This window comes from Plecotus auritus, assembly GCF_963455305.1.
Source record: "Plecotus auritus genome assembly, chromosome: 4".
Lineage (NCBI taxonomy): Eukaryota > Metazoa > Chordata > Mammalia > Chiroptera > Vespertilionidae > Plecotus > Plecotus auritus.
In genome coordinates, this window is record NC_137775.1 from 150,905,054 (window position 1) to 150,927,216 (window position 22,163).

Below are 22,163 nucleotides of genomic sequence, written 5' to 3' on the forward strand. Positions count from 1 at the left end.
CAGTTCTGATCTTTGTTCTGCTTATGTTTTTGAAATAAAATGTAGGTATTCTAAAAAAGGCAAAACAGTTTAGAAATTACTTGGCCATGTTTTTATACTTATACTTCATTGTATGTATTAGTTTTCTATTGCTGCAAAATAAATTACCACTGATTTAGTGGCTTAAAACAACATAACTTTATTATCTCATAGTTCTGTAGGTCAGAAATCCAGACACTGTGTTGCTGGCTTTTGTGTTGAGTATATCACAAGGCTAAATTAAAGTTCTGGTTGAACTAAATTCTCATCTCGAGGCTCTGGGGAAAAACCACTTCCAAGGTCTTTCAGGTTGTTGATAGAATTGAGTTCCTCTTGGTTGTAACAGTGAGGTCCCAAGTTTCCTTGTTTGTCTCTCTCAGGCCTCCTAGAGCCCACCCACATTCTTTTCTACGTGGCCCTCTCCATCTACCAGCCAGCAAGGGCATGTTGAATCCTTTTATACCGAATCTCTGACTTCTGTGACCAGCCAGAGGAAACTTTGCTTTTAAAGGGCTCATGTGATAGGTCAGACTTAGCTGATCATCTTATTTTAACTCTCCCATAAATAGTATAGTTTTTAGGGAATTAATTGCATCTACAAAATCCCTTCACAGCAGTGCCTAAATTAGTGTTTCACTGAATAACAGAGGTGTGTGTACTCTAGCGGCTAGGAGTCTTGGGGTGTATCTTACAATTCTGCTTATTACAATATACATGTATCAGGTTATTTTCTAACAAATTATTTCAAATGCAACAGTGAAGTCTTTCTGAAAATCTCACTGAGAAGTTGGAAAAGCTTCCCAAATTGCCTATCCTATTTTGTGGCAACCTACTCAGTATTCATCATAGATTGTATTGTTTCTTAAAGTAATGCAAGTTTTTCTTTGCAATATAAGGGAAATACTGGTATACAGGTTGGGTTTCAGATCACCATAATTAAGTATTGCAATAAAGCAAGTTGTAACTTTTTTGCTGGTAGAGGGTCTTCAATTTGTAAAAAACACACCACCTGTGAAGCGCAATAAACCTAGGGATGTGTGTATTCTGTTTCACCAGAATCAGGCTTTGGTAACATTTTGGCATCCTTATTGGTTTGGAAGTAAATTCCCAGAACATCTCAGATCCACAATCATAAATTCAGGCAGTGGAATCTCTGTGTGTCTGTAGGCAAATTATATTTTGCTTCTCTTCCTTCAGCTGCCAAATGGGCATAATGAAAGTTTAGTTGTCAGGAATGAGGTAACAGATGGCCATAATTAGCTGTTGATAATTACGTTCCTTCTGTTATTATTAGGAATACTAGTGTTTCCTGAGCAATTGGTCATTTTTTAATAAAGTTGTGCCTCTCCTCCCCTCCCTTTACATTGATGAGATTAGTTAAGAGTAAATTATATACTTAAATGGTAATGAATAATGGGAAGTTAATGGGAGAATGTACAATGGTTATGAAAATTCATAATATAAAAAATCATCTAAAATTATTTCTGCTTGGGCTTTGGAATTTTTTTTGTGATTTTGTTAGTAGCCTTTATATGTATTTTTACTCTCTGGGTAGTTTAAAATACCAGTGGGCTTGAATTTAGATTTGTTGTGCATAACCCCAATACAATTAAGTGGGAATTCACCTATATTTGAGGACTAACGTAGGAGAAGTGGGCATAATATTGGAGAGCATATTTGAATGTTAATAGTCAAAGTTGTGAAAAGTATTTTGTATTTGACAAGTATTTTGTTTTTAAAATTCCACTTGTTAGTAAGGGCTCACTTTTATACGTGTATTTAAATATAGAGACTGTGTTTGGACAATTATATGTATTCAATTTGCTTAAACTACCTTTCAGTAGAATTCAGTGTTGATTCATGGAAAGTGATTATGATTAATTACTGCTTCTCAGACTTTAGGATACATAGAATTCCTAGTCAGATTGTTAAAACATAGATTCCTGGGTCTTATCCTCAGGATTCTGACCAAGTGTGCCTGAGAGGATGCTAAGAACTTGGATTTGTAACAATCTCAGGCAGTGCTGGCAGTGGAAATAGTTTGAGTTGTACTTCACTAGATGTTTAATTTGTGAGAATGATCAGACCTTGGAAAATAACAGGTTAATTCTTTGGACTAGGTGGCGTATTTTATTTGTGTTTTATGTTCCTTTGTAACATTATTATGACTTAAAATTACAAATTATGCTTTGTTGTATTACTTTATATCTAGGGGCTAATAGGCAGGATTTAGCCAATTAAGGAATATTTTTCATATTGTTTTACTACTATTATTGATACTTGCTGTTTTATTATTGTAGTAATAAGCTTGAATAACATTTTACCTGAGAAATTAAAATTGCTTGAATAGTTTGAGTTTTACCTGAAAAATAATTCCTGATTGTGGTAGATAACTACTATTTTTCTTTGTTTATAGGCAGTACTTAATTTTCCTAAATATTGTGAACCTGTGGTTAAAGGAGAAGGTAACTATATTATTTTATCTATTAACTTAAAAAAATGTTTATAAGCTCTAAATTATTGAAATTTTCTTCATTTTGGGTAGCAAGTGACCGCGATACTCGCAAACTCTGGAGAAATATCGAACCTCATTTGAAGAAAGCCATGCAGACTGTTTATCTCAGGGAAATATCAAGGTAATTTTTTGTTTAATATGTTTTTTTTTGGTTAGTTAGTGTACAGTTTTCCTTTCCTTCATATTGGAAAATACTGGAGGTTTGAATTAACTTCTTGTTTGGCGAAGGACAGACAATTTTTAACCAATATGCTACTCACTTTGGAACAATTGCAAAATGTAAAATATCTGGGTAGGTACAGGAAAATCAGTTTTAGCCTTTTAAAAATATATTTATATGAGATATTTGAATGGTATCATGAAAATTTGATTATTAAAGAAATATGTAAATCAAATCGTAAATTTACATTTGTCTTTTATTAGAATTTTATAGTAATGAAACTGCTCAGGTGATATGGTGGCACATAGTACAGTGGGAAGAACCTGGTTTTGATTTCCAGCTCAGCCATTTTTTGTTTTATGGGGTCTGAGCAACTCACTAAAAATGCCAGTCCTGCCCAGCCAGCATGGCTCAGTGGTTGAGTGTCGACCTATGAACTAGGAGGTCATGGTTTGATTCCCGGTCTCACACCCATCTTTATCCCTTTCATTCTTTTTCTAACCCCATAGAATTTCTGGTCTATCCTTTGTATATATATGTATTTTTTCTCTGTATCTTTAAAAAATATTTCAAATATGTACATATGTATCTTTATATGTGCAAAGGCAGCTACTTTCCTTTGCAATTAATATATGATCTGTAATATGTTTTTTTCACAGAAAGGTATAGCACAGAAATAAGCATTGCTAATCTGACCTCCTGCCTCACTGAAGCATTTTGAAAACCCTTTTCTTTAATGAGTGACTTACACCCATTTGTATTTATTGATATAAAGTATATTTGTTTTATTAACTTGGTTGTGTTAATTTGCTAAATTCCTTTAGTGGTCATTTTCTTTGTCTTTTTTGAAAAAAATTGTTGGTTGTTAGAATAGTTTGCATTTTTACTCCAAGTGGTTACTTTTCTAGTCATATTATATACCATTAGCCCTGCACATGAATCCATGCACCAGTAGCTCTCTGCGGGGTCTGGCCGCTCCACGCCCGCTGCCCACAGGCTCTCCATGGCCTAGAGGCCCATCCGCAGCCAGGTGTGGAACGCCTCATAGCCGGGGTGACAAAGCAAGTGTTGCCGCCACCCCCAGCCGCTCCGTGCCCACTGCCCAGATGCCCTCTGCGGCCGGGGTGGAACGCTTGCCTTGTTGCTGCGGCAACAAAGCAAGCATTCCACCAGGCTGCTCACGCTGCCTGCTGTGGAACGCTTGCCTCGTTGCCGCGGCAACGAAGCAAGCATTCTGCCAGGCTGCTCACGCTGCCCACTGTCAGTGGCCGCCCCCGCGAGACTGGGTGACACCTGCAGGGCTGAGAGGATTGGGCGCCGCCATCTTGTGGCTATGGGCGCTGCTATTTTTGTGACGGCGTGATGGTTACTTTGCATATCACCCTTTTATTAGATAGGATAACTAGAGACCCGGTGCACAAATTCGTGCACTGGTGGGGTTCCTCGGCCTGGCCTGCGGGGATCGGGCTGAAACCAGCTCTCTGACATCCCTCGAGGGTTCCCAGATTGTGAGAGAGCGGTTCTCGTGTGACACATCCCAGAATTGGGCTCCCTCCTCTCTGGTTCCAGGTGCATCACCCAAGAACACAGCTGCCAAATCACCGCATTTCGGCAGCTCCTGCTTTGAGCATCTGCTCCTTGGTGGTCAGAGTCCATCATAGCTCCTGGTCGGAGTATCTGCCCCCTTGGTGGTCATTGCATGTCATAGCTACTGGTCGAACAATCGCTTAGGCTTTTATATATATGTACTAGGAGCCCAGTGTGCGAAATCGCGTGTCCCCGCCCACCCGCGCCAGTCTTTGGTCATTACAGCATTAGGGCCACAGGCTTTTTATAATATAGATAGATGCCCTCTTTTCTCACAATGTGGCATAAAGGACCAGTGAGACTTTCCAATAGTATAGTACAGAAATGGCATTCTAAGATTCGTGATATCTACTTATCCATTTGAAAATGCTCACATTGCTTCAAGTTAAATGACTCGTTCATTTCTCCCCCCTCCAATATCCTTGACTCCCTTCACCCATGTAAAATAAATTTTACTAAATTAAAAAATAACCACATATATCATATTTCCTAATAGAGATTAAATACTTGGGATAAGCAGAATAAAGTCAGAGAAGGCTAGATCCTGACTTAAGCTGTTTTTGTTGAAATGCATGTTAGTTTTATATAACTTTTATAAGCAGTTTGTACAGTTACGAAATAAGAATTCAATCTGGTTTATCTTAAAATTCTAGCCTATTCTGTGGCAATTAATACAACTACGACTCTGACTCATTTCTGGAAATTGATATTTATTTAGAACATAGAATGACGTTTTAGTCAGGCAGATCTCAACTGAAACGTTGCTTCCACCACTTAGAGGCTTGCAGCCTTTGCAAATTAGTTAACTTTTGACTCAGTTTTGCCATTTGTAAAAAAAGAAAAGAAATACGGTTTATGAGTAATAAATGAGATATGTTAAGAACTGGGTTCATAGTAAAAATTTAGTAAATATTATAGTCTCTTATTTTCCCATTAAAGATGGTCATTTTTCCCCCTGGTTGTCCTTTGAGAGTTAAATAATAACATTAAACGGGTAATTACTATATAAGAAAACCTTGTGACTTTAAACTATCTCAAAGGAATGTGAAAATGCCTTCTAATCTGAAGCACCATCAACTGTAAGGTGGAAGAAATGCTCTATTTTGAAAGTCAGCTTGTTAGACTAGGTTTGCTCTTCACATAGGTTACTAGTAGCCTATTAAAAATTTCCCACTTGCTGTATTCCCAGAATTTTCAACTATGCTTATAGATTTTAAAAAATACACATTTTGATTTAATATATTTAATTGTTCTGATCTGGCATTTACTTTTAAATTGGTATTTTAAGAGCTTTGTAAGAGACTTAGAGCTAGAGAGGGTCCTTACAGATCATCACATCTAATTACCTTATTTTATTTTGTCACCAGAGGACATGCATTTTTTTAAGAGGGGAAGGGAGGGAGGGCAAAAGAAAGCGATGGATAGATTGCCTCCCACACACTCCCAACTGGGGATCAAACTGGTACCTTTCTTTGTATGGCACGAAGCTCCAACCAACTGAGCCACACTGGCCAGGGCTAATGGCCTTATTTTTTGATGAGAAGGTTATTGATTTATTCAAGATCATACAGCTAAAACATTGGTCTGCCAGGACAGTCATTACACTGTGGTGTGTTCCTTATGAATTTGATTTGACATATCATAATTACTTCATAGTCTTAATATTTGGGTCTGTTGAATAGTTTTTATTACAAATAAGATCAGAGTGAGATCATTGAAATACCATGAACTCTGCAGACATCTACAAGGATTCAGTTCTTAGCTCCAGTACTGACTGATTGGGTATCCTGGGGCAACTTGTGGGCCTCGGTTTTCTGATACAGTGATACTTATTTTTCTTTTTATTGTTTAAAGTATTACATATAGTAGTACATATAGCTCCTTTTTTTCCCCCCATTGACTTTCCCCCAGCCTCCCCTAGCCCCTGTCGCATGCCCTCATCCCACCCTCCCAGGGTCTTGTGTCCACTGGTTGTGCTTATATGCATGCATACAAGTCCTTTGGTTGATCTCTTTCCCCCCCACTCCCCAACACTCCCCAGCCTTCCTGCTGTAATTTGACAGTCTGTTTGGTGCTTTACTGACTCTGTATCTATCTTTTTGTTCATCACGTTATAATGTTCTTTATTTTCCATTAATAAGTGAGATCATGTGGTATTTTTCTTTCATTGCCTGGCTTATTTCACTTAACATAATGCTCTCCAGGTCCATCCATGCTACTGCAAATGGTAAGAATTCCTTCTTTTTTATAGCAGCGTAGTATTCCATTTTGTAGATGTACCATAGTTTTCTAATCCACTCATCTGCTGATGGGCATTTGGGCTGTTTCCAAATCTTAGCTATGGTGAATTGTGCTGCTGTGAACATAGGGGTGCATATATCCTTTCTGATTGGTGTTTCTAGTTTCTTGGGATATATTCCTAGAAGTGGGATTACTGGGTCAAATGGGAGTTCCATTTTTAGTTTTTTGAGGAAACTCCATACTGTTCTCCACAGTGGCTGCACCAGTTTCCATTCCCACCAGCAGTGCACAAGGGTTCCTTTTTCTCCACATCCTGGCCAGCACTTGTCGGTTGTTGATTTGTTGATGATTGCCATTCTGACAGGTGTGAAATGGTACCACATTGTTGTTTCGATTTGCATCTCTCGGATAATTAGTGACTTTGAGCATATTTTCATATGTCTCTTGGCCTTCCTTCTGTCTTCTTTCGAAAAGTACCTATTTAGGTCCGTTGCCCATTTTTTTATTGGGTCATTTATCTTCCTTTTATTAAGTTGTATAAGTTCCCTGTAGATGTTAGAGATTAAACCTTTATCAGTGATAACATTTGCAAATATGTTCTCCCATACAGTGGGCTTTCTTATTGTTTTGTTGATGGTTTCTTTTGCTGTGCAAAAGCTTTTTATTTTGATGTAGTCCCATTTGTTTATTTTCTCTTTAGCTTCCATTGCCCTAGGAGCGGTATCGGTGAAGAAATTGCTTCGATGTATGTCTGAGACTTCTCTGCCTGTGGATTCCTTTAGTATTTTTATGGTTTCCTGTCTTACGTTTAAGTCCTTTATCCATTTTGAGTTTATTTTTGTGTATGGTGTAAGTTGGTGATCTAGTTTCATTTTTTTTGCATGTATCTGTCCAATTTTCCCAACACCATTTATTGAAGAGACTGTCTTGACTCCATTATATGTTCATGCCTCCTTTGTCAAATATTAATTGAGCATAGTGGTTTGGGTCAATATCTGGGTTCTCTATTCTGTTGCATTGGTCTATATGTCTGTTCTTGTGCCAGTACCAGGCTGTTTTGAGAACAGTGGCCTTGTAATACAGCTTGAAATCTGGTATTGAGATCCCACCTACTTTGTTCTTATTTCTCAGGATTTCTGTGGCTATTTGGGGGTCTTTTTTTTATTCCAGATGAATTTTTGGAGAGTTCTTTCTAGGTCTTTGAAATATTCCGTTGGTATTTTAATGGGGAGTGCATTGAATCTATAGATTGCTTTAGTAGTATGGACATTTTAATGATGTTGATTCTACCAATCCATGAACATGGTATGTTCTTCCATCTGTTTACGTCTTCCTCTATCTCTTTTTTCAGTGTCCTGTAGTTTCCCGCGTATAGGTTTTTTTACCTCCTTAGTTAAGTTTATTCCTAGGTATCTTAATTTTTTTCGTGCGATGGTAAATGGGATTGCTTTTTTAGTCTCTCTTTCTGTAAGTTCACTATTGGTGTATAGAAATGCCATAGATTTATTTGCATTAATTTTGTATCCTGCTACATTGCCAAATTCATTTATTAAGTCTAATAGTTTTTGATGGAGTCTTTAGGGTTTTTTATGTACAATATCATGTCATCTGCAAATAAGGACAGCTTTACTTATTCTTTTCCAATTTGGATGCCTTTTATTTCTTCTTCTTGTCTAATTGCAATGGCTAATACTTCCAGTACTATGTCGAACAGGAGTGGTCAGAGTGGGCATCCCTGTCTTGTTCCTGTTCTTCGGGGAAATGGTTTTAGTTTTTGCCCATTGAGTATGATGTTGGCTGTGGGTTTGTCATATATGGCTTTTATTATGTTGAGGTATGATCCTTCTAGTGCAGCTGTGGGCAAACTACGGCCTGCGGGCCGGATCCGGCCCATTCGGCTGTTCTATCCGGCCCGCAGAGCCGAAAGAGCAGAGGGTTCTCTTGCTCTCCCCTCTGCTCCTTCACCAGCAGCAGTGTTAACATGGCAACGTCAGGAAACACGGCCGCAGCTCCTTCTTCTGAGTGGGTGGATTTATATCCACCCATTCGGTAGAAGGAACAACCTCTCAATCTTCCAGAGGCTCCTTGTAATGCCCGCAGACGCGTCCCCCGACATCACCCTGGGAATGCGTAGACACGTTATCCTGGTGATGTAGGGAGACACGCCCCTGGAGAGCACAGTATCAGAGCATTAGCTAAAAAGGAGACCAACAACACTGTTCCCACTGAAGTTGATGTTTTAAAGACCAAAAACCTTTCAACCCAGTCTACATTGCCATCTACATCTATGTCCTGGGCATAATTTGGAAATTGCACTAAAGAAAATGTTTAATTTACTGTTTACACATTTTGTTCTTTTCTATTTGTTTTAGTTTTAAATTATTTTATTATATTTAAGTTTAATTTGAAAGGCTTTTGTACCTTTCCTTTGTTAGGCAATTTTATTTTGCCTTTGCCATCTTCAATATAAGGTATGTTATTGTGCTATGATTCCTCCATTTTTTGAAGTTTCAAATTATAATAATTAGTGTTTACATTCTTCTTGTTAAAATGTTTGAAATGAATAAAACTATTGAAATAAAAAAAAAAAAAGACCGTACCCTTTTATGTAATGATGTTTACTTTGAATTTATATTAGTTCACACAAACACTCCATCCATGCTTTTGTTCCGGCCCTCCGGTCCAGTTTAAGAACCCATTGTGGCCCTCGAGTCAAAGAGTTTGCCCACCCCTGTTCTAGTCCCACCTTGCTGAGAGTTTTTATCAAGAAAGGGTGTTGGATCTTGTCAAATTCTTTTTCTGCATCAATTGATATGACTATGTGATTTTTAATCTCTCAATTTGTTTATGTGATGTATCACGTTTATTGATTTGCGGATATTGTACCATCCTTGCATCCCTGGAATAAATCCTACTGTGTCTTGGTGTATGATCTTTCTGATGTACTGCTGGATCCGATTTGCTAGAATTTTGTTGAGGATTTTGGCATCTATGTTCATGAGGGATATTGGCCTGTAATTCTTTTTCATTGTGTTGTCTTTATCTGATTTTGGTATTAGGGTGATGCTGGCTTCATAGAATGAGCTTAGAAGTGTTCCTTCCTCTTGAATTTTTTGGAATAGTCTGAGGAGGATAGGTTTTAGTTCTTCCTTGAATGTTTGGTAATATTCACCTTTGAAGCCGTCTGGCCCTGGGCTTTTGTTTGCTGGAAGCTTTTTGATGACTGCTTCAATTTCTTCCATAGTTATCGGCCTATTGAGATTTTTAGATTCTTCCTGATTGAGTTTTGGAAGGTTGTATTTTTCTAGGAATATGTCCATTTCCTCCAGATTGTCCAGTTTGTTGGAATAGAGTTGTTCATAGTATTTTTTAACAATCCTTTGTATTTCTGTGGGGTCTGTTGTTATTTCACCTCTTTCATTTCTGATTTTGTTTATTTGGGTCCTCTCTCTTTGCTTCTTGGTGAGCCTGGCTAGAGGTTCATCAATCTTGTTTATCCTTTCAAAGAACCGGCTCTTGGTTTTGTTGATCTTTTAAATTGTTTCTTTGGTCTCTATGTCGTCTATGTCTGCCCTGATTATTATTTCCTTCCTTCTGCTTACACTGGGCTTTTCTTGTTGCTCTCTTTCTAACTCTTTGAGTTGTAGTGTTAGGTATTTTATTATCATTGTTTTTTGCAGTAGGCTTGTAGAGCTATGAACTTCCCTCTCAAGACTGCTTTTGCTGTGTCCCATTGATTTTGGATTGCTGTGTTTTCATTGTCATTTGTTGCCATGATGGTTTTTTTGTTTGTTTGTTTTTTAAATATGTTTTATTGAATTTTTACAGAGAGGAAGAGAGAGGGATAGAGAGTCAGAAACAGCGATGAGAGAGAAACATCGATCAGCTGCCTCCTGCACACCCCCGACTGGGATGTGCCCGCAACCAAGGTACATGCCCCTCACCGGAATCGAACCTGGGACCCTTCAGTCCACAGGCTGATGCTGTATCCACTGAGCCAAAACGGTTTCGGCACCATGATTTTTTTTATTTCTTCTTTGATCTGTCTGGTAACCCAGTCATTGTTTGATAGCATGCTATTTAGTCTCCATGTGTTTGATTTTTTTGGATTGTTTTTATTGTAGTTGATTTCCAGTTTTATGCCACTGTGATCTGAGAAGATGCTTGGTATGATTTCTATCTTCTGGAATTTGAAGAGACTTTACCTGTGACCTAATATTTGGTCTGTCTTTGAAAATGACCCATGTGCACTGAGAAGAATGTATATTCTGTGGCTTTAGGGTGAAATGTTCTGAAGATGTCAATTAATTCCATCTGGTCTAGCGAGTCATTTAGGATTGATGTTTCTTTGCTCATTTTTTGTTTTGAGGATTTGTCCAATTGTGATAGTGGGGTATTAAAGTCTCCTATTATGATTATACTAGAGGCCCATTGCAGGAAGATTCCTGCAAGAACAGGGCTTCCAGCAGGCTTCCCTCCCGCCGCTGCCACCCCTCCCGCCGCCTGCGCTTTCCCTCCTGCCACCGCCACCCCTTCTGCCCCCTGCGCTTTCCCTCCCACCACCACCCCATGCTTCCCCCCACCTCCCGCCGCCTCTGCCCCCCACCCCACACTTTTCCTCCTGCCATCTCTGCTGCCCCGTGCTTTCCCTCCCTCCACCGCCCCGCACTTTTCCTCCTGCCACGGCTGCTCCCCCACCCCCTGCACTTTCCCTCCCACCGCCACCTCTGCCCCGTGCTTTTCCTCCCGCCGCCACCCTGTGCTTTCCTTTCCCTCCCGCCGCCTCTGCCCCCCACCCTGCGCTTTCCCTCCCGCCGTCGGTGCCCCACACTTTTCCTCCCGCTGCTGCCGCCCCCCTCACCCCCCGCGCTTTCCCTCCTGCAGCTGCCGCCCCCCCGTGCTTTCCCTCCCGCCGCCTCGCTTTCTGCTTTCCCTCCCTCTTCCTTCTATGCTGTCTTCAGTCTTCACTCCGTCTGTGTATGCAAATTATCGCCATCTTTCATTGGGTTAATTTGCATACTTGTTCTGATTGGCTGGTGGGCGTAGTGGAGTGATGGTTAATTTGCATGTTTCTCTTTTATTAGTGTAGATTGCTGTCAATGTCTCCCTTGATATCCTCCAGGAGTTTATGTTTTTGGGTGCTCCTGTATTGGGTGCGTATAGGTTTACCAGAGTTATTTCTTCTTGTTGAATTGCCCCCTTTAGTATTATGAAGTGGCCTTCCTTATCTCTTTTGATGTCCTTCACTCTGAGATCTAATTTGTCAGATATAACTATTGCTACCCCAGCTTTTTTTTCATTTCAATTTGCCTGAAAAACCTTTTTCCATCCCTTCACCCTCAGTCTGTGTGCGTCTTTTTTTCTGGGGTGGCTTTCTTGTAGACAGCAGATATATGGGTCATGTTTTCTTATCCAGTCCATTACCCTAAGTCTTTTGATTGGGGCATTTAATCCATTTACATTTAGAGTTATTATTGATAGGTACTTGTTTTTTGCCATTTTTATTCTTTATCCCTGTGTTCCTTCTTCGCTTCTTTTTTTTTTTTTTTAAATATATTTTATTGATATTTTAAAGAGAGGAAGGGAGAGGGATAGAGAGCTAGAAACATTGATGATAGAGAAACATCGATCAGCTGTCTCCTGCACACCTCCCACTGGGGATGTGCCCGCAACCAAGGTACATGCCCTTGACCGGAATCGAACCTGGGACCCTTCAGTCCGCAGGCCGACACTCTATCCACTGAGCCAAACCGGTTTTGGCCCTTCTTCGCTTCTTATTTCTTTTTTTTATAGCAGACCCCTTCGCTTCTTGCATTGCTGGTTTGGTGTTAATAAACTACCTTAGTCCTTTTTGGTCTGTGAAGCTCCTGATTTCACCTTCAGTTTTGATTGATAGCCTTGCTGGGTACAGTATTCTTGGATTCAGACCCTTCCTTTGCATGACTTTGTATATTTCATTTCATTCCCTTCTGGCCTGATGTGTTTCTTTTGAGAAATCATTCGCTAGTCTGATGGGGGATCCTTTGTTGGTAACTTTCTGTCTCTCTCTGCCCGCTTTTAAGATTCTTACTTTGTCATTGGTGTTTGCCAATTTAATTATAATGTGCCTTGGCGTCAGTCTTTTGGGGTTCATTTTGCTTGGGACTCTGTGAGCTTCTTGGATGTGTGTGGGTTTTTTCTTCCCTATATCAGGGTAGTTTTCTGTCATTATTTCTTCAAGGTTTTCTATCCCTTGCTCAGTTTCCTCTCCTTCTGGAACCCCTATTATGCGGATATTGTTTTGTTTCGTGTTGTCCCAGCGTTCCCTTATGCTCTCCTGCTTTTTAATTTTTTTTTCTAGAAGCTGCTCTACTTGGATATTTTTTTCTACCTTTTCTTCTAGTTTATTGATGTGGTCCTCTGCTTCTTCTAGTCTACTCTTGATGCTTTCTATTGTGTTCTTTACAGCAGCGATGTCATTTTTCATTTCTTCTTGGTTCTTCTTCATTTCCTCTTGGTTCTTACTCATATTGTCGAATTTGTCTTCCATTCTTTTCAGCCACCTTATGACCATTTGTCTAAATTCTTTCTCTGGAAGGTTGCTTGCCTCCATTTCATTTACTTTCTTTTCTGGTGATGCCTGCTTTTCTTTCACATGTGGGCAGTTTCTTTGTCTCCCCATGTTCTCTCTTCTCTGCGTGTCTGTGTATGTAATTCTCTCTCTCCTGCGTTGATTTAAAGGCACAAAATACAACACAACAAGGCACTGAACACAAATGTATTCACGATATTAATAACCCCAAATAAAGGTGACCACCAGAGAAAGGTGAATTAGAGGATAAGAAAGAAGAAGAGTGCAAAAATGAAATTGGGAAAAAAAAAAAAAAAAACGAGAGAAAAGAGAGAATAAGAAAGAAGAGGGGAAAAAACTATATATGGGGAGAAAACTCCTATAGAACAGCCACCTATCCCAACACATGCCAGCAACGAGTACCTGGAGATGAATGCAAACTACAAACAACAACTAATATCAAGTGAGGTGAGGGAAAACACAAGCAAAAAACAAACAAAAAGAAAAAGCGAAACAATCTCACAAACAAGCATAAAAAATCGATATAATCAACAATCAAGCAAACAGCAACAAAAGGACAGAGAGGAAAAAATTTTTGCATAGTGAATAAAGAGAAGAGAGAGATGTGTGTGGACTTGGAGCAGTGGATTGGAAATTAGATAAATAAGTAGGGTGAAATTTTAACGGGGGTAAAAAGAAGGAATAGGGAAAATCTAAAGCAGGAATAGGGTAAGAGAAACAGGACCACAAAAGAAGAAAAGTGAGGAAGGGAGTGATGGCATAAAGGTAAAGCTTAGATAGAGTAAAATGATGCTAAAGGAAAGATGAAAATAGAATGTAGAACACCAATCCCAAAGTAAAATAAAGAGAAAATAAAATGACACTTTTTTTAAAAAAGGTAAAATAGTAGTATTAATAATACTGATTGAAAATAAAAATGTAATAATTAAAAAGGTAAAATCACATGAGGAACAAAGAAAAAAATTTACTTTCTTAAGTAAAAGATGAAAAAAATAATAAAAATGTGCAGTAGTGAAGGTCATTCACTTCCTCTACTGTTCTGTTTGGCACGCCTGTTTCCTAGTCAGGATAGTATTGAAGTTACCTGCGTTCCACTGCTCCTCAGTGTTGTAAGCCAGTCCTGATTTTTAAGCAGGCAGTTTATTTGTGTTTACAGAAGAGTCAATTTGTGATTCATCCCCTGGGTGGCAGTGTTTCTCGATTGACCTCCGGGTCTATAGGTCCTCTCTAGCTAGTGTTTAGATTTTGTTTTCCCTGTGGCACTTAATACCAGTTTGGGGGAGTGGGTTTCCCCAGAGCTGGTTCTCTGATGCTTATTCCCCACTCTGATCCCCAGGTTCCAGAAAAACAACTTTCCCTTGCAGTTTTTAGCGTGTTCCCAATTGGGTGATCCTATGTATTGGGCTTAGTAATCAGAAGCAAGGATTTAAGCCGAAAAAAAAAAAAAAAAAGCCTGCATAAGTGTGCGAACTCCAGGGCTGTGCGCAAGTCTGTGCAGTCTTTTTTCCCCTTGGGTCTAAGCAGCCGGCACACTTTTAAATTTTTAGGCTGTCCTTTTGCGCCCAGATCAAAATGGGTTGCTTTTTAGAGTTCCCTTCTGTTGGCAGCTCTGCGGACCCCCTTCCACATTCAGGGATCACGCCAGTCCCAACAGCCACGGATTTTTTTAGGCGCAGACTTCTCCAGGTCTCTAGCTCCTGAGTGCGCGTTTCTCTGTCCTGCCGGGACCACAGATCTCACCTTATCCCAGGCGAAATCTGACCTTTCTCTGATGGAGTGTAGAGCTCCTCTGAATCCACGTGCTTGTGCCACTTTGTAACTGGTGTTCTCGGGTTCTCAGCTGTTCGGTGGGTGCTGTAGTTGTAGATTCCCCAGGCTTTTCAGGCTCCTGATAACACCCACTTTTCCTTCAAGATTGCGCAGTCTCCGCATCTGAGCCAGTCACTCCAGGAGGGAACCCAGCAGCAGTGGGGGCTGCCCAGTCAGGGGAGCCTTGTCTGACAGTCCCCCACAGTTTCCTGGTGTATAGCTTTCCCTCAATTCACCAACAAACACTCCCCATGCGACCACACACTCTCCCTTTGTTTTCTTACACACTATCTTGCAGTCTGCCTTCCCATCAGCAGCCATCTTCGATTCCAGTGATACTTATTTTAACACATTGTGGACAGATCATGAGAATTGGCATGTTTTCTGTTCTAAGGCTTGTGGCCAGTCACGAGAATTCTTTTTTTAAAATATATTTTATTGATTTTATTTTTTACAGAGAGGAAGGGAGAGGGATAGAGAGTTAGAAACATCGATGAGAGAGAAACATCGATCAGCTTCCTCCTGCACACCCCCTACTGGGGATGTGCCTGAAACCAAGGTACATGCTTTTGACCAGAATCGAACCTGGGACCCTTCAGTCCGCAGGCTGATGCTCTCTCCACTGAGCCAAACTGGTTAGGGCATGAGAATTCTTTAAAAAAGATATTAGCTTGTAAGAACATCTAATAAATAACTTCAAAATGCAATGGGTATTTAATTTTAAAGCGTGCATTTAACATTCTGTTGTACTCATTCAATAGAAACTTGTCTGACCCCTGGGTAAAGCTAGCAATAAAACTACTGGTCCGCAATGTGTTAAGAGATTGTTACTGAGTTTAGAAATAGTGTATAACAATTTTATCTTATATGGTAACTGGACCATTGGGAGTTTTATTGAATGACAGATGATATTATTTATTTGTTGGTACTTTGTGATAGCTTTACAATTGTGATAAGTGGAAAAGAGATTTTAAAAAATTAACATTTGGGTATATATATATATAAAAGCCTAACATGCAAATTGTCCCCTCAGGAGTTCGACCGGGAGTTCGATCACTCGCTATGACGTGCGCTGACCACCAGGGGGTGGCGCAGAATGAAGGGAGCCACTTGTCAGCAGCTGGCATCCAGGGAAGGGAGGTCCTGGTCGGCAGCCAGAAGGCTCCGATGGCCCTGATCGCCAGCCAGGCCTAGGGACCCTACCCTTGCTTGAATTTTGTGCACTGAGCCTCTAGTTGACATATAAGATACATTGTTCTAATATACACTTTATGATTCTGTAGAGTATAAACATGCATATTGCATATATATATTGTCTTGTTTATAGGGAAATTGAATCTATTTTGTCAATAAGTAAATTTTAGTTTTTTCTAGGACTCTGTTTTAAGTATGATATTTTTATGTAGTATTTTTTCAACCCCTTATTTTGTATTTTCTTTCAGTTCACAATGGGAAAAGCTACAGAAAGATGACAAAGATCCAGGACAACTGGAAGGTATCAAGGAAGTATTGAGACAGTTACCAGAAATCCTATTTTATTACTAATAATCAAGATACTAAAGTTAATACTACAGATAACATTAGTCAGTAGTGTTATAAAAATATATTTACTTTTTAAGCTATAGTGATATTTTAATTCATTTTCCTCTAAGTGAAACTCTAATTTAATATGAGGAAAGTAAAGTTTGTATACCAGTTTTCTGAATGTTGGATTGTATCATGTGAAAATCAAGCAGTTTTTATTTTATTAAATGCTTTTGTTAAAACAATTACATAATTTCATCTCAGTATGTATGTATTTCATGAGTTATATAAAATAAAATTCAGTTTTATGTTAACCCAGTTTGTGGGATACATTTTAGTTGACTATGTTTTAAAAGCTTTGTGCTTTTGTTTTCTTTATAAAAATTACTACTTTGGATTTATCCCAATAGAACAGCTTTTACTTAAAAAATAAGCAGATATCTAAAATATTATTTAAAAAATAGATTAGTGCCTAGTGGTTGGGGCAACTGGTGTGAAATGAAGTGGAGCTGAGATTCTGTTTTGTCTGTTTTGGTTTCTCAGTGCCCCTGATGCTATACAAGTGATTGTGTGTTTTAATGGAAAGAAATAGATGTTAGAGTTAGAAAATCTGCAATAATTGGTCGACACTACTCCCTAACTGTGTGATCTTGAACCCAGCTTAGTGTCCTCATCTAAAATGGGAAGAATATTTAGCTTTAAGTTATAGCAAATTCAGAGATGCTTAGGTAAAGTACGTAGCACAGTGTCTGACATACTGTATTTTCATAAACTATCAGATTCCTTATTTCCTTATAAAAATCAATGCTGCTTGAGTGACCCAGTTGTTTTACTTATTCATTCATTCAATTATTTCATTTGTGAAAGGCACTCAGATACAAAAAGAAAAAAAAGTTAGACATGTCTCCTTCAGTGAACAATATAGCTTGGTAAGAAATGTAATTTTAGTATAAGTAACTGTTCAATCCTATATAATAAAAGCCCAATATGCAAATTGACCAAATGGCAGAACCACTGGTGGAACGACCAGTTGCTCTGACAGGCACTGACCACCAGGGGGCAGGCGTTTAACTCAGGAGCTGCCCCCAGCCCGCAGGCCCCAGGCCAGCCAAGGTGGGTGCCAGCGGGGAGCAGGGCCTTCCCCCCACCCATCACTCCACAGATCGGCCCTGATCACTGGCCAGGTCTAGGGACCCTACCCATGCTCAAATTTCGTGCATCTGGCCTCTAGTCTATATAATAAAAACCTAAGAGACCATTACTGCGGAACGAGTGGTTGCTATGATGTGCACTGATCACCAGGGACAGACGCTTAATGCAGGAGCTGCCCCCTGGTGGTCAGTGCACTCCCATAGGTGGAGCGCTGCTCAGCCAGAAGCTGGGCTCACAGCCAGAGAGCACAGCTGCCACCTCCCAATGCCGTGGCAGCACTACCGAGTGGTGGCAGCAGGCACAGCGGGCCAGGATGAGCGGCGCGGCAACTGGCCCCGATTCAGGCTCCTCCCTGACTGCCTGCCACTTGGTGCACTGCTACATCCCCCAAGGGATCCTGGACTGCCTGCCGGCTTAGGCCCAATCCTGGTGCTGTTCTCTGTAGAAAGCAGTCAGTCTGAACAACTCAGTGACTCAGGGAAGTGCAGGGAACTCAGGGTGAGCCTGCCTCTGTGCTTGACTCATCCACTCGATGGTGTTTGCAGGACAGACCGTGGTGGCCTAGCCCGTGCACATGCAACAGTTGCTGAAGCTCAAGCAGCAGGCTCTGCGGCAGCAGAAGGCCATCCAGCCACAAGCCGGCAGGCGGACATCCCCAGAGGGTTCCGGACTGCAAGAGGGCATAGGCCGGACTGAGGGGAACCCCCTTCTCCACCCCCCCCCCATGCACGAATTTCGTGCACCAGGCCTCTAGTGTAATTATAAGAAATAATTATAGGTATAAAGTTATGTGGGCCATAAGTGAAAAAAAAAATACACACACACAAACTAGGAATTCAGAGTAGAGATTTTTCTATTTTGGTGTGACAGAGCATCAAGGGAAGGTTTAATGGAGAGTGTGGCTTTGAAGGCCAGGTTGGGTAGCATTTAGACCAGAATAGGATGAGCCAAACAAAAATAATAGAATGAGCAAAGCATATTGATGATAATGTTTACTACCACCACCATCATTATCATGGCACTTTATGCTCAAGGAGTAGGTCATTTTGACTAGATAATGTGGTATGAAAGTAAAAAGGTAAGTGAGAAAATATAAGAGATACTTAAAATCTAATGGTAGCCTGTTAAATACCTTCATAAAAGTTTTTTTGTTGTGTAGGTCTCTCAGCGTATACTCATGTGGAACTTCCTTATTACTCTAAGTTTATTTTAATTGCTGCATACCTTGCTTCATATAATCCATCAAGAACTGACAAGAGGTTCTTCCTTAAGGTAATAATTACTTCTTTTTACTTTATTTTTGAAGATCCCACAAATAGTTTGAAATTTCTCAATATCTAAATTTCTAAGGGTCAGAGATTAGAATAAGAGATTGCTAAATATGTATTTAGGATTCATCCTCCAAGGCTTTAAATTAAGATCAAAACCTGAATGGGAAAAATAGTTTTAAGGAAGAGCTCAGGTATATTTTAGGTGATAATTCTAGATTTTAAAAGTGCATAAGGTTTTGTTTAAAGTATGAGAGATGGGAATAATTTTAAGGATACTAACGTCTTTGTTGTTCTGAAGCTCCTGCTGTAGTGTCATGCACTCAAAAACATTACTGTCTGGAATATTCAGGAACCTCTTCTGCATATACATTAGCTGAATAAATCCCATCTTAGAATTACTTTCTTTTTGAAAAAAATATAATATGCAGTTTTATTTATTATTAAATGTACTTGTAATAAACTTCTATTTATTTATTTTTGCCTACTTCTCACACCAGTCTTTTGTTTAATGAGGACAAGGACCACATTAAGTTATTTTAGGAAGTATCACTATTTTATTTTAAAAGCTTTTTTTTTACATACCAAAGTAACCTATACATACAAAATCTAAGTCAAATCAAGGCTAAAATATGTTGATATTTTAAAGTGATATTTTAGTTGGGCAAGTAGAATAAAATAAAAGAAAGCCCAAGATACATAAATTAGTGTTATATGTGCCATGTTTTAAACAAATTATGTTTTCTGTTTTTATGGAATACTATCTTTATTTTAATCTTAAAAATTATTTTCCTTAATTGTAGCATCATGGGAAAATCAAGAAAACCAATTTTCTAAAGAAACATGAAAAGGTATTTTCATTTTAATTTCTCTAATGGGAAAAACTCATGAATTTAGGACACTATGGCAAGTGGATAAATTCATGCCTTTATTAGTCATGTGGATATAAGAAGTTACTTGTATTGCTATGGTACCATTATAATATTGTACTAATATTCTGTTATGCTGAATACAGTGATTGAAGGGCACATTCAAGGGAGCTGGTACTAGAAATAAAAAAAGTTTGTGTTTTAAATTTATATTTTCTCTAGCTGCTTTAAATTATTTTCTCCTTTTCCTTTAGTGTTTTTAAAGTTTCACTGTGGTGTGTCTGGGATTGTGGAGGAATATCCTCACCACCAGTTCCCTAAGGGAAGGGAGCCCATCCATTTACCTCTGTATCTCAGCACTTGGTGATATTTGATAGATGCTTATTTAAAAAATGAACAAAGTTAATGAATGAATGAAGAAAATTAAAGAATGAACAAAAAGCTAAGAATTTTATCTTTTAGACAAAATCAACTAAGAAATTTGAGGAGGGAGATATATATAAGTCCTGATGATGAGAGGACTGTGAAAGAGCTGGCACTTTAGACCATCTTTGTGGAATGAGTGGGTTTGTGCAAATCTAGGAAAAGGACGGTATTGAGAGAGTAACTGCCATCATGAAGATGTCTCTAGTTATAGATGAACTCTAGTTCTTCTGATGTTATTCTTAGAGATTTGACTTTTATAGTAATAGCCTCTTTTGTCTTTCATTCGTGTTGTTTTAAAATGTGAACTGTAACTATTATTTTTAGAACTATTAATGTCGAAGAAATACATTTTCTAGTCTGTGGCACAAAGAGGAAAGGTGAGATATAAGTGATAATTTCGAGGCTAGGAGTTAGGACCACGACCCTGGTTTTGGTTATATACTATCTTGACAAATGACTTGGCTGTCACTTATCATCTGGTTACAACAGCAAAATAGGGGTGATATTTAGGATGAGGCTGGATGACTCGTGAATCCTTTAATATTTGTTGATGCTAAGTTAGAAAATCTTGAAGAAAATGTAAGGATAAATCATGATTATATCAGGTAAAGTTTTTGCGTAGAGACTGCAAGTTGGATTTGTTAGCATCTTTGGGGCACTGTAGGATATAAATATTGTGATACTGGGAATTTATTGTTCAAAGAGTGAGTCCTCTGCTTTAAGAAGAAAATCCATTTTCTTTTTTCTTACAGACAAGCAATCATCTCCTTGGACCAAAACTGTTTCCACTAGATAGATTATTAGCAATATTATATAGTATCGTGGACAGCAGAGTTGCTCCAACAGCAAATATATTTTCCCAGGTAAGCTTTGTGATAGGCTGTTATCTATCACCTTTATCTTCATGGAATTTTTCAGGTAGATTAGTTGGTAGAGTTCCAGGCATTTAGAGGTTCAATCAGCATGAGTAAGTAATTTGGTCTAGGTAAGTAATTGAAAATTCCAAATCTTTAAGGATATCACTGAATTTGCATACAGGTATAACTGCATGATCAAGTTTAATTTTCTTTTTTTTTTTTTAAATTAAGGAATTTTCAAATTAAACGATTGTAATGATTTTGATGATTAAACAAAAGGCTTCATGATTATTGATGAAGTATAATATAAAAATATAATTTAATAAAAACAAATTTTAAAATTTTATTTGTAAGTAAGTAATATTATTCCTATTCCTCAAAATATACCCTTTCAGGTTGACATGTATTTTTTAAAAAAATACTCTTTATCTTCAGAATGATTAAGTTCTCAAATTTTTCACTAGATGGCAGCAGTAGCATAAAAATAGGAACCATAACATATTTAATAAAGTTACGATTTTTTAGTTGCAGTTAAAAAAAAACTTACGCCAAAACCGGTTTGGCTCAGTGGATAGAGCGTCAGCCTGCGGACTGAAAGGTCCCAGGTTCGATTCCGGTCAAGGGCATGTAACTTGGTTGCGGGCACATCCCCAGTAGGAGGTGTGCAAGAGGCAGCTAATGGATGTTTCTCTCTCATCGATGTTTCTGACTATCACTCTTCCTTCCTCTCTGTAAAAAAATCAATAAAATATTTTAAAAAAAAAACAAACAACTTACTTATTAAAAATATAGTCATAGTACATTTCTTATATGGTCCAGAAAAACAATACTGATCTCACGGATATGAATGGCTAGAGGAGAAAAAAAATGATGTGACTAGTATTTTTTGAAAAACAAAGTCACCTGAGATGTTGCAGTTTTGTTTTATGTATAAGCTTTTAGGTTGAGAAATATGTAAACAATAGCATTTACATTTTTATTCACTGCAAATAAATTTGGTTCCTGAGTGGATGTTAGACTTTGTAATCTAATATCTGGTGGAAACTTAATTCTTCACTCAAAGAAGCCTTTGAGAACCAAATATATATGTTCTCATTTAACTCAACATTTAAGTTAGATAATTTTTATGTCAGCATTTATAGAAAATTTTATATACCTTTACTGTG

The 22,163-nt window shown here is 38.6% G+C and overlaps 1 protein-coding gene across 2 annotated transcripts in view; it reads left to right on the forward strand.

Annotated features, from left to right (window-relative positions):
* ORC5 (origin recognition complex subunit 5) overlaps positions 1-22,163 on the forward strand; it is an 82,665-nt gene that overhangs the window by 22,884 nt on the left and 37,618 nt on the right. For both annotated transcript variants that reach the window (XM_080665919.1, XM_080665920.1), the window contains exons 7-12: positions 2,435-2,483; positions 2,564-2,654; positions 16,344-16,396; positions 18,737-18,849; positions 19,649-19,696; positions 20,893-21,003. In XM_080665919.1, coding sequence (XP_080522045.1) covers positions 2,435-2,483; positions 2,564-2,654; positions 16,344-16,396; positions 18,737-18,849; positions 19,649-19,696; positions 20,893-21,003 — 465 coding nt within the window. The remainder of the gene's footprint in view (positions 1-2,434; positions 2,484-2,563; positions 2,655-16,343; positions 16,397-18,736; positions 18,850-19,648; positions 19,697-20,892; positions 21,004-22,163) is intronic.